The sequence below is a fragment of the Oncorhynchus keta genome, chromosome 23 (assembly GCF_023373465.1).
Source record: "Oncorhynchus keta strain PuntledgeMale-10-30-2019 chromosome 23, Oket_V2, whole genome shotgun sequence".
In the NCBI taxonomy this organism is placed as follows: domain Eukaryota; kingdom Metazoa; phylum Chordata; class Actinopteri; order Salmoniformes; family Salmonidae; genus Oncorhynchus; species Oncorhynchus keta.
In genome coordinates, this window is record NC_068443.1 from 1867679 (window position 1) to 1893366 (window position 25688).

General features: G+C 43.3%; 1 protein-coding gene and 1 long non-coding RNA gene across 2 annotated transcripts in view; both read right to left on the bottom strand.

Moving 5' to 3' along the window:
• LOC118377876 (protein APCDD1) overlaps positions 1 to 25688 on the bottom strand; it is a 47940-nt gene that overhangs the window by 17886 nt on the left and 4366 nt on the right. The window contains exons 2-5 of the mRNA XM_052475955.1: positions 13110 to 13296; positions 11294 to 11504; positions 10447 to 10620; positions 10037 to 10180 (exon numbers count right to left, since the gene is read on the bottom strand). Coding sequence (XP_052331915.1) covers positions 10037 to 10180; positions 10447 to 10620; positions 11294 to 11504; positions 13110 to 13296 — 716 coding nt within the window. The remainder of the gene's footprint in view (positions 1 to 10036; positions 10181 to 10446; positions 10621 to 11293; positions 11505 to 13109; positions 13297 to 25688) is intronic.
• LOC127910875 (uncharacterized) lies at positions 19091 to 20496 on the bottom strand. The gene is made up of 3 exons (XR_008076500.1): positions 19447 to 20496; positions 19323 to 19356; positions 19091 to 19233 (listed from the first exon to the last, which is right to left on the bottom strand). It is a non-coding gene; the product is annotated as an uncharacterized LOC127910875 (long non-coding RNA).

Here is a 25688-nt window from a genome sequence, read left to right on the forward strand (position 1 = left end):
TCACAGTATCAGTATGCCATGGTATCAGTATGGTATCAGTATGTCATGGTATCAGTATGTCATCAGTATGTCATGGTATCAGTATGGTATCAGTATGTCATGGTATCAGTATGGTATCAGTATGTCATGGTATCAGTATGGTATCAGTATGTCATGGTATCAGTATGGTATCAGTATGTCATGGTATCAGTATGGTATCAGTATGTCATGGTATCAGTATGGTATCAGTATGTCATAGTATCAGTATGTCATGGTATCAGTATGTCACGGTATCAGTATGTCACAGTATCAGTATGTCATGGTATCAATATGTCATAGTATCAGTATGTCATGGTATCAGTATGTCACAGTATCAGTATGTCATGGTATCAATATGTCATGGTATCAGTATGTCATAGTATCAGTATGTCACAGTATCAGTGTCATAGTATCAGTATGTCACAGTATCAGTATGCCATGGTATCAGTATGTCATAGTATCAGTATGTCACAGTATCAGTGTCATAGTATCAGTATGTCACAGTATCAGTATGCCATGGTATCAGTATGTCATAGTATCAGTATGTCATGGTATCAGTTTGGTATCAGTATGTCATGGTATCAGTTTGGTATCAGTATGTCATGGTATCAGTTTGGTATCAGTATGTCATGGTATCAGTATGTCATCAGTATGTCATAGTATCAGTATGGTATCAGTATGTCATGGTATCAGTTTGGTATCAGTCTGTCATGGTATCAGTATGTCATCAGTATGTCATAGTATCAGTTTGGTATCAGTATGTCATGGTATCCGTTTGGTATCAGTATGTCATGGTATCAGTATGTCATGGTATCAGTATGTCATGGTATCAGTATGGTATCAGTATGTCATGGTATCAGTATGTCATAGTATCAGTATGTCATGGTATCAGTATGTCATGGTATCAGTATGTCATGGTATCAGTATGTCATGGTATCAGTATGTCATGGTATCAGTATGGTATCAGTATGTCATGGTATCAGTATGTCATGGTATCAGTATGTCATGGTATCAGTATGTCATGGTATCAGTATGGTATCAGTATGTCATGGTATCAGTATGGTATCAGTATGTCATAGTATCAGTATGTCATAGTATCAGTATGTCATGGTAGCAGAATGTCATGGTAGCAGTATGGTATCAGTATGTCATGGTATCAGTATGTCATGGTATCAGTATGTCATGGTATCAGTATGGTATCAGTATGTCATGGTATCAGTATGTCATAGTATCAGTATGTAATGGTAGCAGTATGTCATGGTAGCAGTATGTCATGGTATCAGTATGGTATCAGTATGTCATGGTATCAGTATGGTATCAGTATGGTATCAGTATGGTATCAGTATGTCATAGTATCAGTATGTCATGGTATCAGTATGTCATGGTATCAGTATGTCATGGTATCAGTATGTCATGGTATCAGTATGTCATAGTATCAGTATGTCATAGTATCAGTATGGTATCAGTATTTCATGGTATCAATATGGTATCAGTATCAGTATGCCATTGTATCAGTATGGTATCAGTATGGTATCAGTATGTCATGGTATCAGTATGGTATCAGTATGTCATCAGGATGTCATGGTATCAGTATGTCATGGTATCAGTATGTCATCAGTATGGTATCAGTATGTCATGGTATCAGTATGGTATCAGTATGTCATGGTATCAGTATGTCATCAGTATGGTATCAGTATGTCATGGTATCAGTATGTCATCAGTATGTCATGGTATCAGTATGGTATCAGTATGGTATCAGTATGTCATGGTATCAGTATGGTATCAGTATGTCATGGTATCAGTATGTCACAGTATCAGTATGTCATGGTATCAGTATGTCATAGTATCAGTATGTCATGGTATCAGTATGTCACAGTATCAATATGTCATGGTATCAGTATGTCATAGTATCAGTATGTCATGGTATCAGTATGTCACAGTATCAGTATGTCATGGTATCAGTATGTCATAGTATCAGTATGTCACAGTATCAGTGTCATAGTATCAGTATGTCACAGTATCAGTATGCCATGGTATCAGTATGTCATAGTATCAGTATGTCATGGTATCAGTATGGTATCAGTATGTCATAGTATCAGTATGTCATAGTATCAGTATGTCATAGTATCAGTATGTCATGGTATCAGTATGTCATGGTATCAGTATGTCATGGTATCAGTATGGTAACAGTATGGCATGGTATCAGTATGTCATAGTATCAGTATGTCATAGTATCAGTATGGTATCAGTATTTCATGGTATCAGTATGGTATCAGTATTTCATGGTATCAGTATTTCATGGTATCCGATTGTCATGGTATCAGTATGTCATAGTATCAGTATGGTATCAGTATGTCATGGTATCAGTATGTCATGGTATCAGTTTGGTATCAGTATGGTATCAGTATGTCATAGTATCAGTATGGTATCAGTATGTCATGGTATCAGTATGTCATGGTATCAGTTTGGTATCAGTATGTCATGGTATCAGTTTGGTATCAGTATGTCATGGTATCAGTTTGGTATCAGTTTGGTATCAGTATGTCATAGTATCAGTATGGTATCAGTATGTCATAGTATCAGTATGGTATCAGTATGTCATGGTATCAGTATGTCATGGTATCAGTTTGGTATCAGTATGTCATGGTATCAGTTTGGTATCAGTATGTCATAGTATCAGTATGGTATCAGTATGTCATGGTATCAGTTTGGTATCAGTATGTCATGGTATCAGTTTGGTATCAGTATGTCATGGTATCAGTTTGGTATCAGTATGTCTTGGTATCAGTTAGGTATCAGTATGTCATGGTATCAGTTTGGTATCAGTATGTCATGGTATCAGTTTGGTATCAGTATGTCATGGTATCAGTTTGGTATCAGTATGTCATGGTATCAATTTGTTATCAGTATGTCATGGTATCAGTATGGTATCAGTATGTCATGGTATCAGTATGTCATGGTATCAGTATGTCATGGTATCAGTATGTCATGGTAGCAGTATGGTATCAGTATGGTATCAGTATGGTATCAGTATGTCATAGTATCAGTATGTCATGGTATCAGTATGTCATGGTATCAGTATGTCATAGTATCAGTATGGTAACAGTATGGCATGGTATCAGTATGTCATAGTATCAGTATGACATAGTATCAGTATGGTATCAGTATTTCATGGTATCAGTATGGTATCAGTATTTCATGGTATCCGATTGTCATGGTATCAGTATGTCATAGTATCAGTATGCTATCAGTATGTCATAGTATCAGTATGTCACAGTATCAGTATGCCATGGTATCAGTATGGTATCAGTATGTCATGGTATCAGTATGTCATCAGTATGTCATGGTATCAGTATGGTATCAGTATGTCATGGTATCAGTATGGTATCAGTATGTCATGGTATCAGTATGGTATCAGTATGTCATGGTATCAGTATGGTATCAGTATGTCATGGTATCAGTATGGTATCAGTATGTCATGGTATCAGTATGGTATCAGTATGTCATAGTATCAGTATGTCATGGTATCAGTATGTCACGGTATCAGTATGTCACAGTATCAGTATGTCATGGTATCAATATGTCATAGTATCAGTATGTCATGGTATCAGTATGTCACAGTATCAGTATGTCATGGTATCAATATGTCATGGTATCAGTATGTCATAGTATCAGTATGTCACAGTATCAGTGTCATAGTATCAGTATGTCACAGTATCAGTATGCCATGGTATCAGTATGTCATAGTATCAGTATGTCACAGTATCAGTGTCATAGTATCAGTATGTCACAGTATCAGTATGCCATGGTATCAGTATGTCATAGTATCAGTATGTCATGGTATCAGTTTGGTATCAGTATGTCATGGTATCAGTTTGGTATCAGTATGTCATGGTATCAGTTTGGTATCAGTATGTCATGGTATCAGTATGTCATCAGTATGTCATAGTATCAGTATGGTATCAGTATGTCATGGTATCAGTTTGGTATCAGTCTGTCATGGTATCAGTATGTCATCAGTATGTCATAGTATCAGTTTGGTATCAGTATGTCATGGTATCCGTTTGGTATCAGTATGTCATGGTATCAGTATGTCATGGTATCAGTATGTCATAGTATCAGTATGGTATCAGTATGTCATGGTATCAGTATGTCATAGTATCAGTATGTCATGGTATCAGTATGTCATGGTATCAGTATGTCATGGTATCAGTATGTCATGGTATCAGTATGTCATGGTATCAGTATGGTATCAGTATGTCATGGTATCAGTATGTCATGGTATCAGTATGTCATGGTATCAGTATGTCATGGTATCAGTATGGTATCAGTATGTCATGGTATCAGTATGGTATCAGTATGTCATAGTATCAGTATGTCATAGTATCAGTATGTCATGGTAGCAGAATGTCATGGTAGCAGTATGGTATCAGTATGTCATGGTATCAGTATGTCATGGTATCAGTATGTCATGGTATCAGTATGGTATCAGTATGTCATGGTATCAGTATGTCATAGTATCAGTATGTAATGGTAGCAGTATGTCATGGTAGCAGTATGTCATGGTATCAGTATGGTATCAGTATGTCATGGTATCAGTATGGTATCAGTATGGTATCAGTATGGTATCAGTATGTCATAGTATCAGTATGTCATGGTATCAGTATGTCATGGTATCAGTATGTCATGGTATCAGTATGTCATGGTATCAGTATGTCATAGTATCAGTATGTCATAGTATCAGTATGGTATCAGTATTTCATGGTATCAATATGGTATCAGTATCAGTATGCCATTGTATCAGTATGGTATCAGTATGGTATCAGTATGTCATGGTATCAGTATGGTATCAGTATGTCATCAGGATGTCATGGTATCAGTATGTCATGGTATCAGTATGTCATCAGTATGGTATCAGTATGTCATGGTATCAGTATGGTATCAGTATGTCATGGTATCAGTATGTCATCAGTATGGTATCAGTATGTCATGGTATCAGTATGTCATCAGTATGTCATGGTATCAGTATGGTATCAGTATGGTATCAGTATGTCATGGTATCAGTATGGTATCAGTATGTCATGGTATCAGTATGTCACAGTATCAGTATGTCATGGTATCAGTATGTCATAGTATCAGTATGTCATGGTATCAGTATGTCACAGTATCAATATGTCATGGTATCAGTATGTCATAGTATCAGTATGTCATGGTATCAGTATGTCACAGTATCAGTATGTCATGGTATCAGTATGTCATAGTATCAGTATGTCACAGTATCATCAGTGTCATAGTATCAGTATGTCACAGTATCAGTATGCCATGGTATCAGTATGTCATAGTATCAGTATGTCATGGTATCAGTATGGTATCAGTATGTCATAGTATCAGTATGTCATAGTATCAGTATGTCATAGTATCAGTATGTCATGGTATCAGTATGTCATGGTATCAGTATGTCATGGTATCAGTATGGTAACAGTATGGCATGGTATCAGTATGTCATAGTATCAGTATGTCATAGTATCAGTATGGTATCAGTATTTCATGGTATCAGTATGGTATCAGTATTTCATGGTATCAGTATTTCATGGTATCCGATTGTCATGGTATCAGTATGTCATAGTATCAGTATGGTATCAGTATGTCATGGTATCAGTATGTCATGGTATCAGTTTGGTATCAGTATGGTATCAGTATGTCATAGTATCAGTATGGTATCAGTATGTCATGGTATCAGTATGTCATGGTATCAGTTTGGTATCAGTATGTCATGGTATCAGTTTGGTATCAGTATGTCATGGTATCAGTTTGGTATCAGTTTGGTATCAGTATGTCATAGTATCAGTATGGTATCAGTATGTCATAGTATCAGTATGGTATCAGTATGTCATGGTATCAGTATGTCATGGTATCAGTTTGGTATCAGTATGTCATGGTATCAGTTTGGTATCAGTATGTCATAGTATCAGTATGGTATCAGTATGTCATGGTATCAGTTTGGTATCAGTATGTCATGGTATCAGTTTGGTATCAGTATGTCATGGTATCAGTTTGGTATCAGTATGTCTTGGTATCAGTTAGGTATCAGTATGTCATGGTATCAGTTTGGTATCAGTATGTCATGGTATCAGTTTGGTATCAGTATGTCATGGTATCAGTTTGGTATCAGTATGTCATGGTATCAATTTGTTATCAGTATGTCATGGTATCAGTATGGTATCAGTATGTCATGGTATCAGTATGTCATGGTATCAGTATGTCATGGTATCAGTATGTCATGGTAGCAGTATGGTATCAGTATGGTATCAGTATGGTATCAGTATGTCATAGTATCAGTATGTCATGGTATCAGTATGTCATGGTATCAGTATGTCATAGTATCAGTATGGTAACAGTATGGCATGGTATCAGTATGTCATAGTATCAGTATGACATAGTATCAGTATGGTATCAGTATTTCATGGTATCAGTATGGTATCAGTATTTCATGGTATCCGATTGTCATGGTATCAGTATGTCATAGTATCAGTATGCTATCAGTATGTCATAGTATCAGTATGTCACAGTATCAGTATGCCATGGTATCAGTATGGTATCAGTATGTCATGGTATCAGTATGTCATCAGTATGTCATGGTATCAGTATGGTATCAGTATGTCATGGTATCAGTATGGTATCAGTATGTCATGGTATCAGTATGGTATCAGTATGTCATGGTATCAGTATGGTATCAGTATGTCATGGTATCAGTATGGTATCAGTATGTCATGGTATCAGTATGGTATCAGTATGTCATAGTATCAGTATGTCATGGTATCAGTATGTCACGGTATCAGTATGTCACAGTATCAGTATGTCATGGTATCAGTATGTCATAGTATCAGTATGTCATGGTATCAGTATGTCACAGTATCAGTATGTCATGGTATCAATATGTCATGGTATCAGTATGTCATAGTATCAGTATGTCACAGTATCAGTGTCATAGTATCAGTATGTCACAGTATCAGTATGCCATGGTATCAGTATGTCATAGTATCAGTATGTCACAGTATCAGTGTCATAGTATCAGTATGTCACAGTATCAGTATGCCATGGTATCAGTATGTCATAGTATCAGTATGTCATGGTATCAGTATGGTATCAGTATGTCATGGTATCAGTATGTCATCAGTATGTCATAGTATCAGTATGTCACAGTATCAGTATGTCATGGTATCAGTATGTCATGGTATCAGTATGTCATAGTATCAGTATGTCACAGTATCAGTGTCATAGTATCAGTATGTCACAGTATCAGTATGCCATGGTATCAGTATGTCATAGTATCAGTATGTCACAGTATCAGTGTCATAGTATCAGTATGTCACAGTATCAGTATGCCATGGTATCAGTATGTCATAGTATCAGTATGTCATGGTATCAGTATGGTATCAGTATGTCATGGTATCAGTATGTCATCAGTATGTCATAGTATCAGTATGTCACAGTATCAGTATGTCATAGTATCAGTATGTCATGGTATCAATATGTCATGGTATCAGTATGTCATAGTATCAGTATGTCACAGTATCAGTGTCATAGTATCAGTATGTCACAGTATCAGTATGCCATGGTATCAGTATGTCATAGTATCAGTATGTCATGGTATCAGTATGGTATCAGTATGTCATGGTATCAGTATGTCATCAGTATGTCATAGTATCAGTATGTCACAGTATCAGTATGTCATGGTATCAGTATGTCACAGTATCAGTATGTCATGGTATCAGTATGTCATGGTATCAGTATGGTATCAGTATGTCATGGTATCAGTATGTCATCAGTATGTCATAGTATCAGTATGTCACAGTATCAGTATGTCATAGTATCAGTATGTCATGGTATCAGTATGTCATGGTATCAGTATTTAATGGTATCAGTATGGTATCAGAATGTCATGGTATCAGTATGTCATCAGTATGTCATAGTATCAGTATGTCACAGTATCAGTATGTCATGGTATCAGTATGTCATGGTATCAGTATGTCATCAGTATGTCATAGTATCAGTATGTCATGGTATCAGTATGTCAGTATGTCATGGTATCAGTATGTCATGGTATCAGTATTTAATGGTATCAGTATGGTATCAGAATGTCATGGTATCAGTATGTCATCAGTATGTCATAGTATCAGTATGTCATGGTATCAGTATGTCATGGTATCAGTATGTCATAGTATCAGTATGTCATCAGTATGTCATGGTATCAGTATGTCATCAGTATGTCATAGTATCAGTATGTCATGGTATCAGTATGTCATGGTATCAGTATGTCATAGTATCAGTATGTCATGGTATCAGTATGTCATGGTATCAGTATGTCATCAGTATGTCATAGTATCAGTATGTCATGGTATCAGTATGTCATGGTATCAGTATGTCATGGTATCAGTATGTCATCAGTATGTCATAGTATCAGTATGTCATGGTATCAGTATGTCATGGTATTAGTATGTCATCAGTATGTCATAGTATCAGTATGTCATAGTATCAGTATGTCACAGTATCAGTATGTCATGGTATCAGTATGTCATCAGGATGTCATGGTATCAGTATGTCATCAGTATGTCATGGTATCAGTATGTCATGGTATCAGTATGTCATCAGTATGTCATGGTATCAGTATGTCATGGTATCAGTATGTCATCAGTATGTCATGGTATCAGTATGTCATAGTATCAGTATGTCATGGTATTAGTATGTCATCAGGATGTCATGGTATCAGTATGTCATGGTATCAGTATGTCATCAGTATGTCATGGTATCAGTATGTCATAGTATCAGTATGTCATGGTATTAGTATGTCATCAGGATGTCATGGTATCAGTATGTCATAGTATCAGTATGTCATAGTATCAGTATGTCATGGTATTAGTATGTCATCAGTATGTCATAGTATCAGTATGTCATAGTATCAGTATGTCATGGTATCAGTATGTCATGGTATCAGTATGTCATGGTATCAGTATGTCATGGTATCAGTATGTCATGGTATCAGTATGTCATGGTATCAGTATGGTATCAGTATGTCATCAGTATGTCATGGTATCAGTATGTCATCAGTATGTCATAGTATCAGTATGTCATGGTATCAGTATGTCATCAGTATGTCATAGTATCAGTATGTCATGGTATCAGTATGTCATGGTATCAGTATGTCATAGTATCAGTATGTCATCAGTATGTCATGGTATCAGTATGTCATCAGTATGTCATAGTATCAGTATGTCATGGTATCAGTATGTCATCAGTATGTCATCAGTATGTCATAGTATCAGTATGTCATAGTATCAGTATGTCATGGTATTAGTATGTCATCAGTATGTCATAGTATCAGTATGTTATAGTATCAGTATGTCATAGTATCAGTATGTCATAGTATCCGTATGTCATGGTATCAGTATGTCATCAGTATGTCATGGTATCAGTATGTCATCAGTATGTCATGGTATCAGTATGGTATCAGTATGTCACAGTATCAGTATGTCATGGTATCAGTATGTCATAGTATCAGTATGTCATCAGTATGTCATGGTATCAGTATGTCATCAGGATGTCATGGTATCAGTATGTCATGGTATCAGTATGTCATAGTATCAGTATGGTATCAGTATGTCATCAGTATGTCATGGTATCAGTATGTCATGGTATCAGTATGTCATGGTATCAGTATGTCATGGTATCAGTATGTCATCAGTATGTCATAGTATCAGTATGTCATGGTATCAGTATGTCATGGTATCAGTATGGTATCAGTATGTCATGGTATCAGTATGTCATGGTATCAGTATGTCATAGTATCAGTATGTCATGGTATCAGTATGGTATCAGTATGTCATGGTATCAGTATGGTATCAGTATGTCATGGTCTGGGAGGCAGTAAGTACACAGAAAACACCAGAACAGTCTTCAACCTAATGTATTAAATCTGTACAACCTTCAGCCCCACTAGCATACAGAGCAGCACACTGACCTTGGCACTCTGTAGCGCGGCCTGGTAACTAGAGGGTCTATAGTACATCCTCTGGGCTACCTCAGTGTGGATGTCTCCCAGGAACAGCTCTTCAACCATGTGGTCCAAGTTATGATGAGGGTACTGTTTCTCCACACGCAGCAGCTGCAGGAGAAGAAGAAGAATGATTCATAGACACATAATTCAAAACGTGTTTTATTCTGTGGTCCAACGTACTCTCATGTCGAACAGAAAGCCACACTGCAACGCCCCCATGGTCAGTATCTTGAGGTTAAGTGCCTTGTTCAAAGGGTTACTAGTGGATATTGATGCCAGCAACCCCCTGGTTGCCAGTCCCATTGCATATTTTTTTCTAGTCGCGAATGGGATTCGAACCGTCGACCCTCTGGTTACTAGTCCTCCTCACTAACCTGTAGCTCGTGTATGGAGAAGTTGATCTCTCTGGAACAGTCACAGCCCTCCTCGTTCCACAGCTCGTAGCTGACGTTGGGTTCCCAGGGTGCTTTGATCCTCACAGTGCCCGGACAGCTCTGGTTTAACCTCTGGCTCAGGTCCCTGGCCACGGCCGCGCTGTGACACACCACCTGGGTAGTGGGATGAACACACACTGACTGACCAGGGCTTTAATTAACACACTGACTGACCAGGGCTTTAATTAACACACTGACTGACCAGGGCTTTAATTAACACACTGACTGACCAGGGCTTTAATTAACACACTGACTGACCAGGGCTTTAACACACTGACTGACCAGGGCTTTAACACACTGACTGACCAGGGCTTTAACACACTGACTGATCAGGGCTTTAACACACTGACTGACCAGGGCTTTAATTAACACACTGACTGACCAGGGCTTTAATTAACACACTGACTGACCTGGGCTTTAACACACTGACTGACCAGGGCTTTAACACACTGACTGACCAGGGCTTTAACACACTGACTGACCAGGGCTTTAAGACACTGACTGACCTGGGCTTTAACACACTGACTGACCAGGGCTTTAATTAACACACTGACTGACCTGGGCTTTAACACACTGACTGACCAGGGCTTTAATTAACACACTGACTGACCTGGGCTTTAACACACTGACTGACCTGGGCTTTAACACACTGACTGACCTGGGCTTTAACACACTGACTGACCAGGGCTTTAACACACTAGTAAATTAATCTAGTTGAGCAAGGAGTTTTACTGTTGTCACACACACACACACACACACACACACACACACTAAAACACCCCCCTACCTGTGTGTGGTGGATCTGGTAGTCAGCCTCTGTTCCTCCTCTGATGATCCAGGAGGCCTGTCTGAGCCTCAGCCGTCCCCGGACCACCAGGGTGTAGGTGGGGCTGGTGCAGTGGTTGTCCCTGTAGTAGAACTGGTTGGCCTGGAACGTGTTGTTGGGGAAGAACCGGTAAGACCGCGTCAGGAACTCTGGGCCAGGACGTACCTCACAGCTGGCAGACGGAGAGAGGTGGATGGGGAGAGGAGTTAGAGAGGTGGATGGGGGAGAGACATTAGAGAGAGGTGGATGGGGAGAGGACTTAGAGAGAGGTGGATGGGGGAGAGGTGGATGGGGAGAGGACTTAGAGAGAGGAATTAGAGAAAGGTTGATGGGGAGAGGACTTAGAGAGAGGTAGATAGAGAGAGATGGATGGGAGAGGACTTAGAGAGAGGTGGCTGGGGGAGAGGAATTAGAGAGAGGTGGTTGGGGGAGAGGAATTAGAGAGGTGGATGGGGAGAGGAATTAGAGAGGTGGATGGGGAGAGGAATTAGAGAGGTGGATGGGGAGAGGAATTAGAGAGAGGTGGCTGGGGGAGAGGAATTAGAGAGGTGGATGGGGAGAGGAATTAGAGAGGTGGATGGGGAGAGGACTTAGAGAGAGGTGGCTGGGGGAGAGGAATTAGAGAGAGGTGGATGGGGAGAGAGGAATTAGAGAGGTGGATAGGTGGGGGGAGAGGAATTAGAGAGGTGGATGGGGAGAGGAATTAGAGAGGTGGATGGGGAGAGGACTTAGAGAGAGGTGGATGGGGAGAGGACTTAGAGAGAGGTGGATGGGGAGAGGACTTAGAGAGATGGATGGGGAGAGGAATTGGAGAGGTGGATGGGGAGAGTAATTAGAGAGAGGTGGCTGGGGAGACGAATTAGAGAGAGAGTGGATGGGGAGAGGACTTAGAGAGAGGTGGATGGGGAGAGGACTTAGAGAGAGGTGGTTGGGGAGAGGAATTAGAGAGATGGATGGGGAGAGGAATTAGAGAGGTGGATGGGGAGAGGAATTAGAGAGAGGTGGCTGGGGGAGAGGAATTAGAGAGAGGTAGATAGAGAGAGATGGATGGGAGAGGACTTAGAGAGAGGTGGCTGGGGGAGAGGAATTAGAGAGAGGTGGATGGGGAGAGGAATTAGAGAGAGGTGGATGGGGAGAGGATTTAGAGAGAGGTGGTTGGGGGAGAGGAATTAGAGAGGTGGATGGGGAGAGGAATTAGAGAGGTAGATGGGGAGAGGTAGATGGGGAGAGGAATTAGAGAGAGGTGGCTGGGGGAGAGGAATTAGAGAGAGGTGGCTGGGGGAGAGGAATTAGAGAGGTGGGGGGGGGAGAGGAATTAGAGAGGTGGATGGGGAGAGGAATTAGAGAGGTGGATGGGGAGAGTAATTAGAGAGGTGGATGGGGAGAGGAATTAGAGAGGTGGATGGGGAGAGTAATTAGAGAGGTGGATGGGGAGAGGGCATGAAGAGATGGATGGGGAGAGGACTTTAAGAGATGGATGAGGAGAGGACTTTGAGAGAGAGAGAGAGGTGGATGTGGAGAGGAATTAGAGAGAGGTGGATAGAGAGAGGCCTTAGAGAGAGATGGATGGGAGAGGACTTAGAGAGGTGGATGGGGAGAGGAATTAGAGAGAGATTGATGGGAGAGGACTTAGAGAGAGGTGGACAGGGAGAGGAGTTTGATTTCCCTAAAAACGTCAAGAACAATGTGCTTGGCTACAACGTGCCTTTGATGGAGTCCCGGCCCCAGTGTCACTCTGTTGCGATGAGGTTAGGATTGGAGCTAGTGTTAGTTTTACCTGGTAGAGACCCAGTGACCCTCTATGTTGGGGGGCATCTGGACGGTGATCCGGGCCCCGTGGTGGAGATGCTTCAACATGTGATGACACTGGGAGTGTTTCGCAGGACGACCAAACATCTTCTCCAGGGACAGCAGGCGGTTGGAGCGGCCCTCTGAGTAGTTGTGGGACGACCCCTCACCCAAACCTAAGAAAGACAACAGTTAAAGTAAATTGTCCAATGAAAATCTCACTTTTTATAGTTCATATTCAGCTAACTTACACCCAAATAAAACTGTGGCCAAAGCATATATTTGAGAAGGGGAAAAAAAAACACTTTAAAACCTCAAACTCGTATCTCAAACAGTAATAAAAATGCTTGCTATTTCCTCATAGAACAGGATGTCATGTTGGCTCATTGATCATTGGTTTCATGCATGTCAACATCAGAAGCCTCCTCCCTAAGTTTGTTTTACTCACTGCTTTAGCACACTCTGCTAACCCTGATGTCCTTGCCGTGTCTGAATCCTGGCTCAGGAAGGCCACCAAAAATTCTGAGATTTCCATACCCAACTATAACATCTTCCGTCAAGATAGAACTGCCAAAGGGGGAGGAGTTGCAGTCTACTGCAGAGATAGCCTGCAAAGTAATGTCATACTTTCCAGGTCCATACCCAAACAGTTCGAACTACTAATCTTGAAAATTACTCTCTCCAGAAATAAGTCTCTCACTGTTGCCGCCTGCTACCGACCCCCCTCAGCACCCAGCTGTGCCCTGGACACCATTTGTGAATTGATTGCCCCTCATCTAGCTTCAGAGTTTGTTCTGTTAGGTGACCTAAACTGGGATATGCTTAACACCCCGGCAGTCATCAAGGAACCCACCAGGTACAACCCTAAATCTGTAAACAAGGGCACCCTCATAGACGTCACCCTAACCAACTGGCCCTCCAAATACACCTACGCTGTCTTCAACCAGGATCTCCGCGATCACTGCCTCATTGCCTGTATCCGCTACCGAGCCACAGTCAAACGACCACCCCTCATCACTGTCAAACGCTCCCTAAAACACTTCTGTGAGCAGGCCTTTCTAATCGACCTGGCCCGGGTATCCTGGAAGGACATTGACCTCATCTCGTCAGTTGAGGATGCCTGGTCATTCTTTAAAAGTAACTTCCTCACCATTTTAGATAAGCATGCTCCGTTCAAAAAAATGCAGAACTAAGAACAGATATAGCCCTTGGTTCACTCCAGACCTGACTGCCCTCGACCAGCACAAAAACATCCTGTGGCGGACTGCAATAGCATCGAACAGTCCCCGCGATATGCAACTGTTCAGGGAAGTCAGGAACCAATACACGCAGTCAATCAGGAAAGCTAAGGCCAGCTTCTTCAGGCAGAAGTTTGCATCCTGTAGCTCCAACTCCAAAAAGTTCTGGGACACTGTGAAGTCCATGGAGAACAAGAGCACCTCCTCCCAGCTGCCCACTGCACTGAGGCTAGGTAACACGGTCACCACCGATAAATCCATGATTATCGAAAACTTCAACAAGCATTTCTCAACGGCTGGCCATGCCTTCCGCCTGGCTACTCCAACCTCGGCCAACAGCTCCGCCTCCCCCCGCAGCTACTTGCCCAAGCCTCTCCAGGTTCTCCTTTACCCAAATCCAGATAGCAGATGTTCTGAAAGAGCTGCAAAACCTGGACCCGTACAAATCAGCTGGGATTGACAATCTGGACCCTCTATTTCTGAAACTATCCGCCGCCATTGTCGCAAGCCCTATTACCAGCCTGTTCAACCTCTCTTTCATATCGTCTGAGATCCCCAAGGACTGGAAAGCTGCCGCAGTCTTCCCCCTCTTCAAAGGGGGAGACACCCTGGACCCAAACTGTTACAGACCTATATCCATCCTGCCCTGCCTATCTAAGGTCTTCGAAAGCCAAGTCAACAAACAGGTCACTGACCATCTCGAATCCCACCGTACCTTCTCCGCTGTGCAATCTGGTTTCCGAGCCGGTCACGGGTGCACCTCAGCCACGCTCAAGGTACTAAATGATATCATAACCGTCATCGATAAAAGACAGTACTGTGCAGCCGTCTTCATCGACCTTGCCAAGGCTTTCGACTCGGTCAATCACCATATTCTTATCGGCAGACTCAGTAGCCTCGGTTTTTCGGATGACTGCCTTGCCTGGTTCACCAATTACTTTGCAGACAGAGTTCAGTGTGTCAAATCGGAGGGCATGCTGTCCGGTCCTCTGGAAGTCTCTATGGGGGTGCCACAGGGTTCAATCCTCGGGCCGACTCTTTTTTTCTGTATATATCAATGATGTTGCTCTTGCTGCGGGCGATTCTCTGATCCACCTCTACGCAGACGACACCATTCTATATACTTCCGGCCCGTCCTTGGACACTGTGCTATCTAACCTCCAAACGAGCTTCAATGCTTCATACAACACTCCTTCCGTGGCCTCCAACTGCTCTTAAACGCTAGTAAAACCAAATGCATGCTTTTCAACCGTTCGCTGCCTGCACCCGCACGCCTGACCAGCATCACCACCCTGGATGGTTCCAACCTTGAATATGTGGACATCTATAAGTACCTAGGTGTCTGGCTAGACTGTAAACTCTCCTTCCAGACTCATATCAAACATCTCCAATCGAAAATCAAATCAAGAGTCGGCTTTCTATTCCGCAACAAAGCCTCCTTCACTCACGCCGCCAAACTTACCCTGGTAAAACTGACTATCCTACCGATCCTCGACTTCGGCGATGTCATCTACAAAATGGCTTCCAACACTCTACTCAGCAAACTGGATGCAGTCTATCACAGTGCCATCCGTTTTGTCACTAAAGCACCTTATACCACCCACCACTGCGACTTGTATGCTCTAGTCGGCTGGCCCTCGCTACATATTCGTCGCCAGACACACTGGCTCCAGGTCATCTACAAGTCCATGCTAGGTAAAGCTCCGCCTTATCTCAGTTCACTGGTCACGATGGCAACACCCATCCGTAGCATGCGCTCCAGCAGGTGTATCTCACTGATCATCCCTAAAGCCAACACCTCATTTGGCCGCCTTTCGTTCCAGTTCTCTGCTGCCTGTGACTGGAACGAATTGCAAAAATCGCTGAATTTGGAGACTTTTATCTCCCTCACCAACTTCAAACATCTGCTATCTGAGCAGCTAACCGATCGCTGCAGCTGTACATAGTCTATCGGCAAATAGCCCACCGATTTTTACCTACCTCATCCCCATACTGTTTTTATTTATTTACTTTTCTGCTCTTTTGCACACCAATATCTCTACATGTACATGACCATCTGATCATTTATCACTCCAGTGTTAATCTGCAAAATTGTAATTATTCATCTACCTCCTCATGCCTTTTGCACACAATGTATATAGACTCCACTTTTATTTTCCTGCTGTGTTATTGCCTTGTTAATTGTTTACTCCATGTGTAACTCTGTGTTGTCTGCTCACACTGCTATGCTTTATCTTGGCCAGGTCGCAGTCGCAAATGAGAACTTGTTCTCAACTAGCCTACCTGGTTAAATAAAGGTGTTCTCAACTAGCCTACCTGGTTAAATAAAGGTGTTCTCAACTAGCCTACCTGGTTAAATAAAGGTGTTCTCAACTAGCCTACCTGGTTAAATAAAGGTGTTCTCAACTAGCCTACCTGGTTAAATAAAGGTGTTCTCAACTAGCCTACCTGGTTAAATAAAGATGTTCTCAACTAGCCTACCTGGTTAAATAAAGGTGTTCTCAACTAGCCTACCTGGTTAAATAAAGGTGTTCTCAACTAGCCTACCTGGTTAAATAAAGGTGTTCTCAACTAGCCTATCTGGTTAAATAAAGGTGTTCTCAACTAGCCTACCTGGTTAAATAAAGATGTTCTCAACTAGCCTACCTGGTTAAATAAAGGTGTTCTCAACTAGACTACCTGGTTAAATAAAGGTGTTCTCAACTAGCCTACCTGGTTAAATAAAGGTGTTCTCAACTAGCCTACCTGGTTAAATAAAGGTGTTCTCAACTAGCCTACCTGGTTAAATAAAGGTGTTCTCAACTAGCCTACCTGGTTAAATAAAGGTGTTCTCAACTAGACTACCTGGTTAAATAAAGGTGTTCTCAACTAGCCTACCTGGTTAAATAAAGGTGTTCTCAACTAGCCTACCTGGTTAAATAAAGGTGAAATAAAAAAAGGCCTGATTGGTGGAAATGGTTCTCCTTCTGGAAGGTTCTGCCATCTCCACAGAGGAAATCTGGAGCTCTGACAGTGACCATCGGGTTCTTGGTCACCTCCCTGACCAAAGCCCTTCTCCCCCGATTGCTCAGTTTGGCCGAGCAGCCAGCTCTAGGAAGAGTCTTGGTGGTTCCTAACTTCTTCCGTTTAAGAATGATGGAGGCCACTGTGTTTTTGGGGAACTTCAAAGCTACAGAAATGTGTTGGTACCCTTCCCCAGATCTGTGCCTCGACACAATCCTGTCTCTGAGCTCTACGCACAATCCCTTTGATGTCGTCGCGGGGTTTTTGCTCTGACATGCACCTGTCAACTGTGGGACGTTATGTAGACAGGTGTGTGCCTTTTCCAAATCATGTCCAATCAATTGAATTTACCACAGGTGGACTCCAATCAAGTTGTAGAAACATCAAGGAGGATCAATGGAAACAGGACGCACCTGAGCTGAATTTCGATGTCTCATGGCAAAAGGGTCTGAAATACCTATGTCAATGTGATAGGTCAACGTTTTTTATTTTAATAAATGTACAAACATTTCTTAAAAAACCTGTTTTCGCTTTTTGTCATTAATATATGCCATTTAGCTGACGCTTTTATCCAAAGCGACTTACAGTCATGTGTGCATACATTCTACGTATGGGTGGTCCCGGGAATCGAACCCACTACTCTGGCGTTACAAGCGCCATGCTCTACCAACTGAGCCACAGAAGGACCATTATTGGGATATTGTGTACAGATTGCTGTGTTAAAAAAATATATATATATAATACTTTCCGAAGGCCTGGTACGTATGTATACACTTTCTTATCCAGAAATCCTTTTAGTTGGAATTACTGCATGTTGAAACACAGCTTTACTGGCATGTGAATGAATGCTAACAGTTAGCAAGGTGAACTGTTAAGGTCTACAGTACAAACGCCTGACGCACATATGTACACACACACAAACACACAAGCACACACACACACACACACAAAACACACACACACACACACACACACACACACACACACACACACACACACACACACACACACACACACACACACACACACACACACTCCATCAAAGATGCAGATAAGATATTCAATGGGGTTTCCTCTCAATGACAAGAGAATGGAAACACAGGGCTCGGGAGACCATCAGATTCTGAGGTAAAACAGACATCCTTCTACTACAGCCAAACCTGGGAAGAACAACCTTATCGTACACACACACACGCACACACACACACCACACAGACACACGCTACAGCCAAACCTGGGAGGATGGAGTCCTATGAATCAGGTATGGTGGATTACAGATTACAGTCCAGCTGATCTGGAGAAGGAGGAAACCGCTCTGGTCTGGCCTTGGTTGAAGGTAGTGCACTATGTAGGGAATAGGCTGCCATTGGGGACACGGACCTTATCTGGACCAGGAGGAATCTGCTGGGATGTTATACAAATAGAGGCTGAATCAGAGGAACACTTTACTAGGATGGGGACCTACTGTAGAATGGGGACCTACTGTAGAATGGGGACCTACTGTAGAATGGGGACCTACTGTAGAGTGGGGACCTACTGTAGAATGGGGACCTACTGTAGAATGGGGACCTACTGTAGAGTGGGGACCTACTGTAGAATGGGGACCTACTGTAGAATGGGGACCTACTGTAGAGTGGGGACCTACTGTAGAATGGGGACCTACTGTAGAGTGGGACCTACTGTAGAATGGGGACCTACTGTAGAATGGGGATCTACTGTAGAATGGGGATCTACTGTAGAATGGGGACCTACTGTAGAGTGGGACCTACTGTAGAGTGGGACCTACTGTAGAATGGGGATCTACTGTAGAATGGGGATCTACTGTAGAATGGGGACCTACTGTAGAATGGGGACCTACTGTAGAATGGGGACCTACTGTAGAATGGGGACCTACTGTAGAGTGGGACCTACTGTAGAATGGGGACCTACTGTAGAATGGGGATCTACTGTAGAATGGGGACCTACTGTAGAGTGGGACCTACTGTAGAGTGGGACCTACTGTAGAATGGGGACCTACTGTAGAGTGGGGACCTACTGTAGAATGGGGACCTACTGTAGAGTGGGGACCTACTGTAGAATGGGGACCTACTGTAGAGTGGGACCTACTGTAGAAAGGGACCTACTGTAGAGTGGGACCTACTGTAGAAAGGGACCTACTGTAGAATGGGGACCTACTGTAGAATGGGGATTACTGTATAATGGGGACCTATTGTAGAATGGGGACCTACTGTAGAATGGGGACCTACTGTAGAATGGAATCTACTGTAGAATGGGGACCTACTGTAGAATGGGGACCTACTGTAGAATGGAATCTACTGTAGAATGGGGACCTACTGTAGAATGGGGACCTACTGTAGAATGGAATCTACTGTAGAATGGGGACCTACTGTAGAATGGGGACCTACTGTAGAATGGAATCTACTGTAGAATGGGGACCTACTGTAGAATGGGGACCTACTGTAGAATGGAATCTACTGTAGAATGGGGACCTACTGTAGAATGGGGACCTACTGTAGAATGGAATCTACTGTAGAATGGGGACCTACTGTAGAATGGGGAGCTACTGTAGAATGGGGACCTACTGTAGAATTGAATCTACTGTAGAATGGGGACCTACTGTAGAATGGGGACCTATTGTATAATGGAGAACTACTGTATAATGGGGACCTACTGTAGAATGGGGAACTACTGTAGAATGGGACCTACTGTATAATGGGGACCTACTGTAGAATGGGGACCTACTGTAGAGTGGGGACCTACTGTAGAGTGGGACCTACTGTAGAATGGGGGGGGCGAAGGTAGTCCACGAGTCTCTCAATCATCTGCAAGTGAATTGCACTTTTCAGATCAGAGTGTGAACATTTGTTGATATTCTTTGCTAGTTAGTGAGTTATTATCCCAGTTATAGATAAATATAGGTCAGAAGTGGGGAGTTATTGCTGACTACAAGAGCACAAAACTGAACTATATGCCTTTGAAAAGCCAGTTAGGTAAACAGCTTATGTTGATTTAATAAAAGGGGTAGTGTTGTATTTTGAGACAGGCTTGAACATGTAAGTCAATGTAAGTCAACATTGTCTAATTCTCTGTTAATTCATTTTATTTTGTAAAGTGGTTTCATGCATCATTTCTTGCATCAAACACTTTCACACCAAGGGGGAGGCCACTTTCACACCAAGGGGGGAACACTTTCACACCAAGGGTGGAATCACTTTCACACCAAGGGGGGAACACTTTCACACCAAGGGGGGGAACACTTTCACACCAAGGGGGGAACACTTTCACACCAAGGGTGGAATCACTTTCACACCAAGGGGGAACACTTTCACACCAAGGGGGAACACTTTCACACCAAGGGTGGAATCACTTTCACACCAAGGGGGAACACTTTCACACCAAGGGGGAACACTTTCACACCAAGGGGGAATCACTTTCACACCAAGGGGGACACTTTCACACCAAGGGGGGAACACTTTCACACCAAGGGGGGGACATTCACACCAAGGGGGGAACACTTTCATACCAAGGGGGAACACTTTCACACCAAGGGGGACACTTTCACACCAAGGAGGGAACACTTTCACACCAAGGGGGGAATCACTTTCACACCAAGGGGGGACACTTTCACACCAAGGGGGAACACTTTCACACCAAGGGGGGAACACTTTCACACCAAGGGGGACACTTTCACACCAAGGGGAACACTTTCACACCAAGGGGGAACACTTTCACACCAAGGGGGACACTTTCACACCAAGGGGGACACTTTCACACCAAGGGGGACACTTTCACACCAAGGGGGACACTTTCACACCAAGGGGGAACACTTTCACACCAAGGGGGGACACTTTCACACCAAGGGGGGACACTTTCACACCAAGGAGGGAACACTTTCACACCAAGGGGGGAACACTTTCACACCAAGGGGGGACACTTTCACACCAAGGGGGGAACACTTTCACACCAAGGGGGACACTTTCACACCAAGGGGGGACACTTTCACACCAAGGGGGGACACTTTCACACCAAGGGGGGACACTTTCACACCAAGGGGGACACTTTCACACCAAGGGGGACACTTTCACACCAAGGGGGGGACACTTTCACACCAAGGGGGGACACTTTCACACCAAGGGGGGACACTTTCACACCAAGGGGGGGAACACTTTCACACCAAGGGGGGGACTTTCACACCAAGGGGGGAACACTTTCACACCAAGGGGGAAAATACATTCAAAGACTTCTATACAAAATATCTATTTTGATCAAAACGACACATAATTACAGCAATCTCACCAATGTCCATATTTGTCCTCCTCAGAATGATGTTAGCGCTGTATCTGTGTGTGGTGGGGGGAGTCATGTACTCATGTAGAAGTCCATAACCCTTCCTTCATTAGTCCTATATCTAAAGCCACTGCTATCCGAGGCCGAGTGGCAGGCTCTTTCCTCTTCTTTTAAACTAGGCATTTTTTCTCCTCCTCCTCTACCAATTATTTCCCATTGGTTTCTATCAAAATCAAAGAGAACCACAGAGCTCCTAGCAGAGATCCAAACCTCAGTGAACATTTCCAATTGGCCCACGTAGTTTGGCCCAGCACCACCATTGAGCTAACACAACTGGGACCCCTGCCTGGCTGGGCTGGAGCTGGAGGACTCCACATCTGTTGTGAACGTTGGCTTTGAGAACTCCCCCTCCGACATCATCATATATCTAAGACGACGTCGGTTTATATTCTAACCAAATGGATAATGAAGTAGGATTGGACCCTACCTGGCAAACCGCTCCTACCAGGTGACGCGGAGAGGATCTGTGTCTGCTCCTCGTACTCTCGCTACTGGTGTCCCCCAAGGGCTCGGTTCTAGGCCCTCTACTCTCTATAGACCAAGTCACTCAGCTCCGTCATATCCTCACATGGTCTCTCCTATCACTGCTATGAGGATGGACCTCTACTCTCCTCTCTATAGACCAAGTCACTCAGCTCCGTCATATCCTCACATGGTCTCTCCTATCACTGCTATGAGGATGGACCTCTCCTCTTCTCTCTATAGACCAAGTCACTCAGCTCCGTCATATCCTCACATGGTCTCTCCTATCACTGCTATGAGGATGGACCTCTCCTCTCTATAGACCAAGTTACTCAGCTCTGTCATATCCTCACATGGTCTCTCCTATCATTACTATGAGGATGATACTCAGCTACTCTCATGTCACCCTGCTCCTCCTCACACTACACTGGCTCCTAGTTGAAGCTCACGTCCACGTTGCTTACCTACAGAGCAGCAAGAGGAACTGTCCCTCCCTACTTTCAGGCTCAAACCCTACACCCCAACCTGAACACTCCGTTCTGCTCCCTAGATCCCTCCTAGCTATCTTATTAAGATGAATACATTAACTTTAAGTCACTCTGGATAAAAGTGTCTGCTAAATTACAAAAATGTTTTTAAAAATATGTAAATGTTGAACAATCCTGGTGTGGAAAGCTCTTAAGAGACGTACCCAAAAAGACTCACAGCTCTTAAGAGACGTACCCAAAAAGACTCACAGCTCTTAAGAGACGTACCCAAAAAGACTCACAGCTCTTAAGAGACGTACCCAAAAAGACTCACAGCTCTTAAGAGACGTACCCAAAAAGACTCACAGCTCTTAAGAGACGTACCCAAAAAGACTCACAGCTCTTAAGAGACGTACCCAAAAAGACTCACAGCTCTTAAGAGACGTACCCAAAAGACTCACAGCTCTTACTCAAAAGACTCACAGCTCTTAAGAGACTTACCCAAAAAGACTCACAGCTCTTAAGAGACGTACCCAAAAAGACTCACAGCTCTTAAGAGACTTACCCAAAAAGACTCACAGCTCTTAAGAGACGTACCCAAAAAGACTCACAGCTCTTAAGAGACGTACCCAAAAAGACTCACAGCTCTTAAGAGACGTACCCAAAAGACTCACAGCTCTTACTCCCAAAAAGACTCACAGCTCTTAAGAGACGTACCCAAAAAGACTCACAGCTCTTAAGAGACGTACCCAAAAAGACTCACAGCTCTTAAGAGACGTACCCAAAAAGACTCACAGCTCTTAAGAGACGTACCCAAAAAGACTCACAGCTCTTAAGAGACGTACCCAAAAAGACTCACAGCTCTTAAGAGACGTACCCAAAAAGACTCACAGCTCTTAAGAGACGTACCCAAAAAGACTCACAGCTCTTAAGAGACGTACCCAAAAAGACTCACAGCTCTTAAGAGACGTACCCAAAAGACTCACAGCTCTTAAGAGACGTACCCAAAAGACTCACAGCTCTTAAGAGACGTACCCAAAAAGACTCACAGCTCTTAAGAGACGTACCCAAAAAGACTCACAGCTCTTAAGAGACGTACCCAAAAGACTCACAGCTCTTAAGAGACGTACCCAAAAGACTCACAGCTCTTAAGAGACTTACCCAAAAAAGACTCACAGCTCTTAAGAGACGTACCCAAAAAGACTCACAGCTCTTAAGAGACTTACCCAAAAAGACTCACAGCTCTTAAGAGACGTACCCAAAAAGACTCACAGCTCTTAAGAGACGTACCCAAAAAGACTCACAGCTCTTAAGAGACGTACCCAAAAGGACTCTGTAATCAATGCCAAATGTCATTCTAACATGTATAGACTCACAGCTGTAATCAATGCCAAATGTCATTCTAACATGTATAGACTCACGGGGGTTGAAACCAAGATATATGAGTGTTTTATGGTGGTACAGACTAGAAGGTAGACCAGAACTGCAACTCTGTTGGCCTGCAACTAATCCAGAACACTGCAACCCGCCTGGTTTCAACCTTCCCAAGTTCTCTCATGTCACCCTGCTTCTCCTCACACTGCACTGGCTTCTAGTCGAAGCAAACAGTCCACTGCAAACAGAGGCAAACATCTTAAATAATCCTCCTCACCTCGACACCCCCATCAAGTAGCCAAAGTAGACAGTCTGGTTTTACAGCCTACACTGATCCAGTCTGACAGCCTGGTTTTACAGCTGACACTGATCCAGTCTGACAGCCTGGTTTTACAGCCTACACTGATCCGGTCTGACAGCCTGGTTTTACAGCCTACACTGATCTGGTCTGACAGCCTGGTTTTACAGCCTACACTGATCCGGTCTGACAGCCTGGTTTTACAGCCTACACTGATCCAGTCTGACAGCCTGGTTTTATAGCTGACACTGATCCAGTCTGACAGCCTGGTTTTACAGCCTACACTGATCCAGTCTGACAGCCTGGTTTTACAGCTGACACTGATCCAGTCTGACAGCCTGGTTTTACAGCCTACACTGATCCGGTCTGACAGCCTGGTTTTACAGCCTACACTGATCCAGTCTGACAGCCTGGTTTTACAGCCTACACTGATCCAGTCTGACAGCCTGGTTTTACAGCCGACACTGATCCAGTCTGACAGCCTGGTTTTACAGCCTACACTGATCCGGTCTGACAGCCTGGTTTTACAGCCTACACTGATCTGGTCTGACAGCCTGGTTTTACAGCCTACACTGATCCAGTCTGACAGCCTGGTTTTACAGCTGACACTGATCCGGTCTGACAGCCTGGTTTTACAGCCTACACTGATCCAGTCTGACAGCCTGGTTTTACAGCCTACACTGATCCAGTCTGACAGTCTGGTTTTACAGTCTGACAGCCTGGTTTTACAGCTGACACTGATCCAGTCTGACAGCCTGGTTTTACAGCCTACACTGATCCAGTCTGACAGCCTGGTTTTACAGCTGACACTGATCCAGTCTGACAGCCTGGTTTTACAGCCTACACTGATCCGGTCTGACAGCCTGGTTTTACAGCCTACACTGATCCAGTCTGACAGCCTGGTTTTACAGCCTACACTGATCCAGTCTGACAGCCTGGTTTTACAGCTGACACTGATCCAGTCTGACAGTCTGGTTTTACAGCCTACACTGATCCAGTCTGACAGCCTGGTTTTACAGCTGACACTGATCCAGTCTGACAGCCTGGTTTTACAGCCTACACTGATCCAGTCTGACAGCCTGGTTTTACAGCTGACACTGATCCAGTCTGACAGCCTGGTTTTACAGCTGACACTGATCCAGTCTGACAGTCTGGTTTTAAAGCCTACACTGATCCAGTCTGACAGCCTGGTTTTACAGCCTACACTGATCCAGTCTGACAGCCTGGTTTTACAGCCTACACTGATCCAGTCTGACAGCCTGGTTTTACAGCCTACACTGATCCAGTCTGACAGCCTGGTTTTACAGCCTACACTGATCCAGTCTGACAGCCTGATTTTACAGCCTACACTGATCCAGTCTGACAGCCTGGTTTTACAG